At 48.9% G+C, this 11,145-nt stretch overlaps 1 protein-coding gene across 2 annotated transcripts in view; it reads right to left on the bottom strand.

Moving 5' to 3' along the window:
* Positions 1-1,436: 1,436 nt before the first annotated feature.
* The window catches only part of ZMAT4 (zinc finger matrin-type 4), a 46,224-nt gene continuing 36,515 nt past the window's right edge, over positions 1,437-11,145 (bottom strand). For both annotated transcript variants that reach the window (XM_072917611.1, XM_030289757.4), the window contains 2 exons: positions 6,799-6,895; positions 1,437-1,878 (listed from right to left, as the gene is read on the bottom strand). In XM_072917611.1, the coding sequence (XP_072773712.1) occupies positions 1,863-1,878; positions 6,799-6,895 (113 nt within the window). In that variant the 3' untranslated portion in view covers positions 1,437-1,862. The remainder of the gene's footprint in view (positions 1,879-6,798; positions 6,896-11,145) is intronic.

Below are 11,145 nucleotides of genomic sequence, written 5' to 3'. Positions count from 1 at the left end.
TCTCCACACCTGCCTGGGGAAAGAAATTGCGTTTGTGCTGTAATTAATTTGCTGCAATTAGCTTGTAGTGATTACTAGAGCACACAGATTTTTGGACTTGTCTCCTGACGCCTCTGCAGGACCCTGGATACTGCTTGGGGGAGGCTCCTTTGGGGAAAAGAGGCTTGGAAAAGTCAGGCTTGAACCCACATGACTGATGTGCCCTATTTCTGTAAATCATTCTCTCTGTAAAGAGGCAGTTTAGCTTCAGGAACACTGGCAGCTCGTGTTATTACCCAAAACACAATAAATGAAACCACCCTACAGCTATGAAACCCAAGGAGATGTTTACTCATCTGTGAAAAACCCATTCTCCTCCACACATGAAAGGCATCGATGCAAGAGCACAAATTAATCACACAGAGCTTCTGCAGTGGCTCTGAGCGTCCCCACAGAGGGAAGGAGGTGATGCTGCAGCGCACCTGAGCTGTCCCTCCACAGCTCTGGAGGCACAGCCAGGGGCTCAGGCACTGTGCCCAGGGGCTCAGGCAGTGCCCAGGGGCTCAGGCAGTGCCCAGGGGCTCAGGCACTGCCCAGGGGCTCAGGCACTGTGCCCAGGGGCTCAGGCACTGCCCAGGGGCTCAGGCACTGCCCAGGGGCTCAGGCAGTGCCCAGGGGCTCAGGCACTGCCATGGGGCTCAGGCACTGTGCCCAGGGGCTCAGGCACTGTGCCCAGGGGCTCAGGCAGTGCCCAGGGGCTCAGGCACTGCCCAGGGGCTCAGGCACTGCCCCCAGGGGCTCAGGCACTGCCCAGGGGCTCAGGCACTGCCCCCAGGGGCTCAGGCACTGCCCAGGGGCTCAGGCACTGTGCCCAGGGGCTCAGGCACTGTGCCCAGGGGCTCAGGCACTGTGCTCAGGGGCTCAGGCACTGTGCCCAGGGGCTCAGGCACTGTGCCCAGGGCTGAGGCTCCTGGCCAGCAGAGCTCTGGGCAGCCCGGGATGGGGACGCAGAGCACTGAAAGCCTCTCCTCCCACTCAGCTCCTTCACTGCTCAGGTGCCCAATGCAGGCAGGGGGAAGGAGCTGCTGCTGGCTGTGCAGGGCAGAGCCTGAGCTGCACCAGTGCAGGGTAACCCCGTGTCCCTGCAGGTGTGCAGGTCACCAGCCTTACCTGGGATGGCCTGGCCAGCTCAGCCCGTGCCAAGGCTCTGGTGCCACCGGGCTCCTGCAGCGTCCGGCCTCGGCCTCGCAGCAAAGCCAATAAAGCAAACAGCTTCTGTTGAGCCTGCAGGAATCCTACCAGCAGGAAAAAGAATTCACACTTTCTTTTCAGTGTTCTTTACTCATGGAAGCATTTGTTTCTTTAGAGACAAAGAGCAAAGGAAGAAACTCATCCATTACACAATCCCCACGATTCACTGCTGCTGCTCTGTATGTGTTGACACAAACCATGCTGGAGAAGGTGAAGAAAGTGTGTTTATTTCTGATTGAAGACTGATTACATCACTATCATGGCTAATGTAGTAGAATAATCTTATACTCTTGGGAGAAATCTAGGAATAAATATGAAAAAGTAAAATAGTTTTTTCCACTGTCCCTGAAGATGACTGATGAGTAAGTGCTGTATTTACAGGATAGTTATCATACTCTAGACTCTGTGCTGAATAAATATTGTCTTGAAAGGGTAAAAAAATCCATCGAAATATTTTAACTCACCACAAAATTAAAAAAAAAAAAATCCATGTACTTGTCCAAAGCAAAGGTTAGTTACATGTTAATTATTGAATCCACATAGGATCACTGTCCAAGAAAGCCTTTCCTGCTGACCCGCTCCCCTCCACAGAAGCAGCATTAGTGCTTGTCCTCTTCTCCACTGATGAGCTACTATTGGTTCTTCAGGCTGCAAGACAGAAATGAAGCCCAAGTCACACTCCAACCTGGTGTGTTTTATGAAAGAAAACCACCACAGCAAATTGGAAAAAGTCTCCTTTCTTTAGGTCTTAAATTTGAATTTAAGAGCCTCACAAATCCTGCCCAACTCGCCTCCTCCGTGGCCCAGCACAGCTCAGCTGATGAGGAATTCCTCATTGGAATTGGCACTGGCAAGCTCAGGTTTGTGGTTTGAGCAATTAACCCAGTGTTTGGGTTTTACATTAAGATAATTAATCTGTACACCCAACACCACAACACAGAGCTGCTCTGGGGCTTTCAAATTATGATCAAAACAGAAGATATCAGAGATATCTTCATTTTCACTGACATTAAAAGGGAAGGGAGACAAGTGAGATCTATAATGAGGGGAAGTATTACATTTTCTTTCTTCACAGGCAGTGTAATTATTCAGCTGCTCCCTGGAACTGAAACTATGACAAATAAAAATGCCTATCAATTCCATCTACCTTTTGTAACTATTCATCTTCTGGAGCTGCTACTGTTCTTATGCTTCTTTACCATAAGCCACTATATATTGCAAAAAGCACACAGAAATACTACTATTACCACGTATTACTGTTATTGTAGCCACCCAGGTAAGAACAAAATCATTTGGCTTGGGTGTGAAGTGCACAATACAACTCATTAACTTCCAGAAATTTACAGGAAATCTGTCTGAGAACACTTTCATCCTGAGTGAGGATGTGCAGAAGGAGCCCAACCTGCTGGCACAGGGACAGGACTGGAAACATCCAGGAGAAACATAAATGCCATTTGGCACAGAATCTGACCCAGGTGGAGCCAGGCCAGGCAGCCCCAGAGCTCCCCATGAGTTGGCTGTGCCAGACACGCAGATCCTGGGACATGCTTCAGCCACAACAGGCTGTCAGTGTTTGTTCACACCTTCTTAAATAGACGGGAAAAGTGATGTAAACGAAACCATGGCAAAGGGTGACATTTCTCCAGCATGATATTAACAATATTTTGATTAGTTCATTCCTGAATAGCCAAGCAGCTTATGTTGATAAATACCCTGTTCCAATTAGACATCTGTGCTTTCAGCCTGAAAATAAAAAAGGAAAGAAAAGAGGAAAGAGCCTGCCTAGGCCCAAGCCTGCTGCCTCTGCTCCTCAGCAGGACATCAACCATCTGGGCTTGCACAGGGTGCAGCCCAAAGTCAAGGCTGAGTTGTGCAGGAAGGGCTGCAAAGCCACCTCCCCTACTGGACATGACCACTCTTAACCCCTCAGAATTAATTTTGACCATTGAATTGGTTTTACCCCAGTGATGGCTGCAGGATTGGGTCCCCTCTGCAAAAATCCTGAATTTAACCAGGAAGCCTGAGTCTGAAAGGGAAATTCTTACATGCATTAGCATCTATGAAAGTGTAAATGAGTGATTATAAAACCCTGGAACACATTTGTGAGCTCTAGATGTGGCAGAGAGGTCTGGCTGATCAAAGAAACAAAATGAAAGCAAGAAGACAAAGTTCTTCTTTATGGAAGTGGGAATGTTATCCCCACACAGTCAGACTGTTAATTACCAGGGCTGGATCTCAGCCCTCTGTGGCTGACAGCCTGAGCAGAGGAACACAGCTCTCAGCTCGCTGGCACATGTGACAGACCCACACCTGGCCCAGGGGTGACACCCACCCCAAATGTGACTCTGAGCTCTCTGCTCTGCCAAAAGCACCTCTGCTCCTTGCACCCACATGCCCAGAGGAGGTACCTCAATCCCAAACAGGTCCTCTGGAGCCTCTTCCCTGGAGACAGCTGTTTTCTCCAGGCCATGGGGATGACCCAGCCCGTTCCCAAACCCTCTCCAGGAAGGGCTTTTTGCCAAGCCCCAGGGTAACATTCTGCACAAGCACTGTTTTGACCCCAGACACTGAATATCCTCTGTCTCCTTTCACAACTATCTGGGACTTTAATCCCTGTTGTTTGTTGCCAATCACTTTGAGCAGTGATTTTTCATCTTCACAGTTTGCAAAAAGCAGAAAAGAGGGAGGTTTTGTTTTTGCCAGCCCATGGGGAACAGTGAGGAGTGAGGCTGGCATGTGCCTCCCTCCCAGCCTCTCAGAAGTGACATTCACAGCTGGGATTCTGGCTGCTGCTGGTGCCCACCACAGTTTAGCCCCTGCCTGGCAGCCTGCCCTGCACTGCTGCTCCGTGCTGCATGGGGGGAGGAGGGAAGGAGAGAGGAGATTAAGAAAAACCCTGCCTATTTCTGGAGAGCAAGTCAAACAATGCCTCAATCATCTCTACACAGTTCATAAATCCCGAATTAAAGTGCTCCACCCCACTGCAGATGTCCCAGAGCCCATCCACATTCCAAAACTTGCTCTGTGCCCACAGCCAGCGGCATCACCCATCGGAGCCTGAGTTGAGCCCTGCACTCCCCACACATCCAATGAGGCATTTAACCTTAATTTTCAAATTAAGCTCAAGTACCTGTATCCTGGAATAAAAAACAGGAGATGGCAGATATATCTGCTTTGTGTATGCACGGCTGGAGGGATAAGGACCAGCTCAGTATTAGCTCCCTCTTCCCTTGGTGCATCTTTTATTCAACACCAAAATACCAGCCAAGACACCTCCAGCTTCCTTCCCAAGCCCTATTTCCCCCTCTTTTGGTCAAACAAATGCAGTCAGAAGCACTCAGAGTAGTACCTGAAGTTCCTATGAATGGTTCATCTCTCTTGGCCACTCAAGGAAGAGCAGCTCAGCTGCAGGGCACAAGCATCAAATTGTGCTGCCTGTGGAGCTCCAGCCTCCACGGGGCAGTGCCAGGCTCCTGGCTAACACAGCTGCCAAGCTCTTGGTGTGTATGGTGGGTTATTTAAGGCAGCTCTAACTGGGGCTCTCAGCATGCTGCTCTCTGCAGAGCTCTCAGGAACAGTAATAAATAACCACAATGCAGCTCATGCCTCATAAAAGTTCTGAACTCCTGAAGCAGCTTTCCAGGGAACTCATCCACCTGGTGTTTTTTGGGTGGTATCAGCTTCCATCCTGCAATCACTGTTCCCTATTTTGCTCTTTGTCCCAGAGCAAATTCCCTGTATCCCTTCACCTCGGTCCTTCACTAACTGCCCCTTTCTTCAGGTTTGTTTAGTCTTTAACTATATGAAGTATGACAGCTCCATAAAATGCTTTGTTGCCTTGGCAACTGCAGTCCAGCGGCTTCAGCCTGAGTTATGAGGCAGAGGACAGCCTTGACATTAACCAACAATATTGAGAACAGCAGAAACCAGCAGGGGAACACTGGCTGAGGAACGAGTAGGGGACAATCCTCACTTGCCCCAGCACAGAGCACATCTGGGAGCCACGGTGCTGCAACGACTCTGTGGGACATCACAGCTCTGGGAACTCAGCAAACGACCAGGTCTGCATTTCCACAGTCCCTTTCTTTGTATGGACGAGGCAATTGCTTGGAAAAGCCAGTGAGACATAGATGCAGCCCTGCCAAAATCTGTTATTTGTGCTGCCCAGCACATTCCCTTGCACTGAGAACAGGCTGAGCCCAGGGCATGCGTGTCATCTGTCACTCCTACCACAGTCAAAGCACAAATAACTTCCCAAGGTTACATTTCACAGCACTAGCAATTAAGATTTCTGAATCTCTGCTAATTGTAGAAGAGTTTGCAACAGAGCAGAAGGTGTGGGGATAACCAGGTACCCTTCTGGTGTGGGGAACTGGTGACACATCTTCCTGCACATCTGTTTCCCATCCATGAGGCTGCTCTGGTTTGGGATAAACTTCTTTATCCTTCTCAATAATACCAACAGCAACCACAGCAATAATCATACAAACCTGGAAGGACTGGCAAGGGAAAGATAAATTACACCTCTGTGCCAGGGCAGCGCGGCACAGATGCTGTCATTCCAGGTTTCCAAGGGGAAGAGCTCTCAGCTCTATTTTCCAGCAGTGGGAATTTCTTGCACTGGGTTTGGATCCCGACCTTGTCCCAGCTGTTCCCACATGACCTGGCTGGGCAGGGATCCCCCATCAGGGAGATGTGCTGAAGAGCAGGAGATGGAGGCAGCAAAGGTCTCAGATTCCTCATGGCACAGCCCAAAACCACGGCTGGCTCACTCACCTGGCCCCAGCCCACTGCTCCAGAACACACCTGCCAGCAGGTGTGCTGCACCACTGCATTTGGAAGGCATTCAAATGCTCCCTGAATAAATAGAATAAAGCTAACATGGATAATAGCAGGAACCTGAGAAGGTCTGACATCAGCTGGGGAAGGGCTGGCTTTATCCTCTGCTGGCTTAAGCAAAATGAGCCATCAGTCGTCACTGCTAGTTCTACTCATCCTGCTCACTTTTCAGAGTATCCTCAAAGCTACCTGAAGCACTTCAGGTATATCCCTTTATATTACTCTCTTAATCCAGGCAGTTCCAAGTGACTCAGCCTGAAATGGTTCCCAAAGCTCACATATAAGTGCATTAAGGGCAATTAGTTCATTAATCTAATCTCTGGTATCACGTTTCTCCATCACTTCATTTTAATAATTTGTAGTAATTGACAGAGCAGACTCCCCCCAGTTCTCATAGCTGGGTAATGCATAATTAGTCTAAATCACAGCAAAAACTGTTTCTCTGGGAAACACCTTATGCCCTTAGGCTCAGGGTGTCTCTTGTGAGGTTTCACACATGAAATAAGCTGCAAACTCAGTATCATTATCCACAAGTCAGCGGGACTCCAGCAAGCCCATGTGGGTTCAGCTCTGCATTCCTCTGGTAGCTGTGTTTTCACAGCAACCAGAGCACGGCCCCAGTGCTCCTCTGCTGACAGGGAGCTGGAGGGCACAGCACTGTCCCAGAGCATCCCATCCTGGCAGAACAGACTGACTGCAGCCCACTGGGAGAAGCACAGGGATACTCACTTGGTCTGGTGTTTGGAGCCCTTCAGGTGTGCGTGGTACTGCTCTATGGAGTTCAGGGTGACGTTGCAGATGTTGCAGGTGTAGCTGCGCTTCAGGCCTGTGAGGAAAACCAGGTGTTAATTAACCCTTGGCTCCAACTTGCACATGGTGAGGCCGAGGGGAGCATGGGCTGCACTAGAGGGAAACACTCGTGTGCCTGGGCTATAGACTATTCAAAATGGCAGCTAGGAAGTAAAATAAGTGAAAATGATTGAAGAAAGGGAGAGAAATAGAAAAAAAAAGCCATAACCGATGCTCCAAGCAAACTTTTAATTAATTAGAAGGTGCTTGGATCCCACATTTCATTTCCAGTGTCACAGACATTTCTCTTTACAGTGATCCATCTATTTACTTTTCCAGGCCAGGGTATCCAAGCATTAGAGAAACCTAAAGGAATATTTTTAGAGCTGAGCAGAAGAAAGCCAGGTTCAAAGGCTCATCCCTTCTGAGACTGTGGTGAATCTCTCCTGTGCCCTCCTCAGGGGATCATCACTGTGCTCACACTAACAAGCACTCCAGGCACCATTTATCCCTCTAGTTTTTGGTAGGGATCATAATTCAGAGCAATTCCCTGTTAGCACAGTCAGCAGCCAGATTGCTTAGGAGCTCTTTTCCCCAGAAGGATCCACTCTGATTTATCCCCCGAAGTGAACCAGCCAAGCACAGATGCTGGTCTCCCAGAGCCCACACTCAACAGCCTCTGGCTGAAGGTCAAGGCTGGCAGCTGGCAGGGGCACCAGGCAGCCCCCAAAAGCCAAAGCAGGAGCTCTCTCACTGGCTGGGTTCTCTCTTGGCTGCAGTACAGACTGTCCCCAGCAGAAGTAAGGGCTCTGCTTAAAAACACGGGATTCCTAGCAGGGATCGCTGTGCTCCTTAGGAACAGTTCTAATGTTCCTTGTAATTGTCTCTTATGGCTTTCTACAGTATTGTTATTTTTGCCAAATTTGTTAAAACAACTAATTTAGAACAAATAACGTGTAGCATTCTCAAATTTGATCAGTCCATGCTCACCATAATTAACTGTACGGGTAATAAACACACTGACTCCTCCCCAGCTGGACCTGCCTTTTTGGCTCTCGAAAAATTCCTTGTCTTGTTTTGCACTTTAAACACCAGCTACACCAACAGCCCCACTTTTCTCAAACACTTCATAATACCTCTTACCCAGGAATTTGGCACAGCATGAAAATCATCTTTAAATAATATTCCAAAACCGTTCAGATGAGTGCTTGAAAACAACAAGCCAGCAACTGCAGAGGTATTTAAGTAGTTTCTGTATTTCTGTGTCACGATGTGGCACAGAACAAAAATCAATTTGCAAATGTGCACTTGGATCTTCTCCTTACAGAATTTATTCTTGATGAAGCAGTGATGATTTTACAGTCACGCCCTTTGTCCATTGCTGGCAGCTGCTGTTTCCTTTATTCAACCAAGAGGCATTAGAAGCCTGATGAATGTACCAGAACGCAGGTGAAGGAACAGGATGGGCAGTGCAGGGCTGGCGTGGTGTGTCAGCACACTGCTGCAGACTGAGAACCTGGACCCCACCAGGATCTCCACATGGCAGAGTGGGACTGGGGAACTAAGAAACAGGTAATACTTTAATTTAAGGTAATAAGGTTCTGCTGCTCAGCCAATTTAGCAGCACGTTAAGAGCAGCCTCTGTGAATCTTAATTACTGGTGTAGGTGGAAACGCCTTCAGCAAAGCAGCTCCTAACTGGGGATGATGATTTTCTCCCTCAGCATGTCAAGGCTACTCACAGTGATGAACCAGGGGAAACCCTGCTCCCCCTCCCTGTGTTCTGTGCAGGGAACTCAGTGCTGTTCCCTGATGCAGCTCTTCCCACAGGCTGGAACATGCAGCCCCAGACTGGGCAGATTTCATGAACTGGGATGGAGATGGAGAGAGGAAACTAGCCTCAAATGAACAGCAGGATGAGACCACAGGCAATAATCACCTCCAGGGTATAAAAATTACCACAATTTGACTTCACTGGAGCTCATCAAAGCTGCTACTTGGCTGAAACTGGTTTCATATAACTCCCCAACCAGTGCTCTGGGGCTGAGCTCAGCCCTCCAGGCCATAAGATGGTCCCACCCTGAGCAGTCCATACTGGCAGCTGGGCTGTGGCTGTATTCACATCCCCTTCTGCATCCTCAAGACACATCAGCATTGCCTCCCCTGCAGCATGACATGCATTCATGTAAAATTGAATGTCCTCCTATCCCCATTAAATAAAATATTAACAAGTCAAGTTATTAATGTCATCCTGCATAAAATGAATTAAAACCCATTCCAGGGGAGTCCTTGTTAAACTGCTTCTTACTAACCACAAGTGACAGCACAGAATGAGAAGTATTTATGAGGTATACAATGAGATTATGAGCTGAGATGAAAACAGAAGCAGAGCTCGTTGCCTGATACTGGTGCATCTGCAGCACCACCAATTTACCTGAGAAGACAAAGGCTCCAAGAGACATCATCTCTGTGCCCTTGTCCAACTGTGCTGCAGAGGCTGCTGTGCTATATTTTAGGGATTCAGAGCACCTGTTGCAGGGTTTGGCTGGCCCCAGCACCATGCAGAGCCCCTTACAAACCACTGCCACTGCAGAGCCCTGGGAGAGGGACCAGGGGAGCTGGCCATGGGGGACACCAGACTCAAACTACAACTCGTGAGATGGAACTTGATGGACGAAACTTGACATTCCTCCTCCCCGTGCCTGGGACAGGCTGGGGAGGGTGAGAGTATCAGATGGAGCCCCATGGCTGCCTCCAGCTGAGCCATGGCCACTCCGTGCTGCTGAACAGGCACAAGTTGTCAGAGAAGAGCCTGGAATTTGGGGGTTGGTACACACCAGGTTTTGTCTTCCTATGATCTGTGCCAGGGTGCAGGGTCAGCCAGGGGAGGCAGCTCTGTGGGAAGAAAACTCCCAATTCCTTTCTCTTACAGGGTATGTTCCCATGCTTCCCTGCCCAGCAGGAGCAGCAGGGATCAGCAGGGATTCCAGGTCAGCCACACAGCAGGGTGGGTCCCAAAGCAGCTCTGTGCCACGGCTGGAAAGCCTCACAGAACTGCTCTGAGAGTGGGCTGGACCCTGCACTCCATCCAGCCAAGAAAAGGGATCTGTGTGCCCTGTGCTGCAGCTTTAACTCAACACACTGCAGAAACAACACTCATTTCTCCTTTTTTTTTTTCCCTCTCCTCATTCTTATTTCTGAGAAGAAAATAAGACCTCAAAATTGCAGGATGAGCACTTGGTGAGAAGAATCAGTGTTTTTGTTTCCTATAAATATCAATTGTCCAAAAATAAATTTCTATTCTTACTTCTCCAAATATACATTCATATTTATCAATAAATATTTTATTACAGCCATTATCAAAACATCAAAGGCTGCTGAAATGTTGTACTTCAACTGACACTGCCTGTTTCAGGCTCACACAATGCATCAAGTGTTCATCTCCCACATTAGTCAAAATAGAATTAATATTTAAGCTGTGATGGGAGAAGCCACCGGGGATGCAGAGGAAGGAGATGACTTTGCAATCCAGGGAAAACTGAGGCAGCAAAGACAGTGTGGAGCAGGGAGAGCATGGGGATGTCGTCCCCAGCACAGCCATGTCCTGCTGCCACCGTTACCCTGTAGGCAGGCACGATATACCTGGCAAGGTGAGGCTGTTTGCCTGGGCACAAGCTGGATATCATTGTGTGGTGGCCACTGCAGACTGCTTTCAACACCTGTCAAGATCTGCTCTAATCTTGCAGCTAAATGCATCCAGGAGAGCATCTCTAGATGGACACAGATGGACAGATGCTCACGCCCTAGTTAGAAAAACGGGAAGATTTCCCAGCTTGGCAGGCTCAGGGACACCTCCTTGGCTCCTGGGCCTGGCTGCACCTCGCTGGTGCTGAGCAGTGTGGGGCACTGCAGACTGAACCCCTGGAACAGCACTCTGAAGTGCCCAGCCACAGGACCACCCCTATTCCCCTGGACCAGGCACACACACAGCCTGGACACAGCTCTGCTGTCCCCTCTCCTGTCATCTACAGACACTGGCAGGACCACACTGGATCCAGTGCAAACCCCAACCACGTACAGCACCACCATGAAGGCAAAAACCAGCAGCTGATGAGGCTGTGAAGGCCTCCAATTTCAACGCTTCCAGGAGCTAAATTAATAAAACACTTCCCAATTGATTTATTTACAGTTAATGACATCCTCAGCCATTCCTGAGCTTGGCACAGCTCAAAGTACTGAGCACTTCCATGTTATTGTCCCAGGTTTTATTCCCACATATTTCCAGCAG

The sequence above is a fragment of the Taeniopygia guttata genome, chromosome 22 (genome assembly GCF_048771995.1).
Source record: "Taeniopygia guttata chromosome 22, bTaeGut7.mat, whole genome shotgun sequence".
NCBI classification, from domain to species: Eukaryota; Metazoa; Chordata; class Aves; order Passeriformes; family Estrildidae; genus Taeniopygia; species Taeniopygia guttata.
Note: the sequence above shows the minus strand (reverse complement) of the source record. Positions and strands in the feature narration are given on the sequence as shown.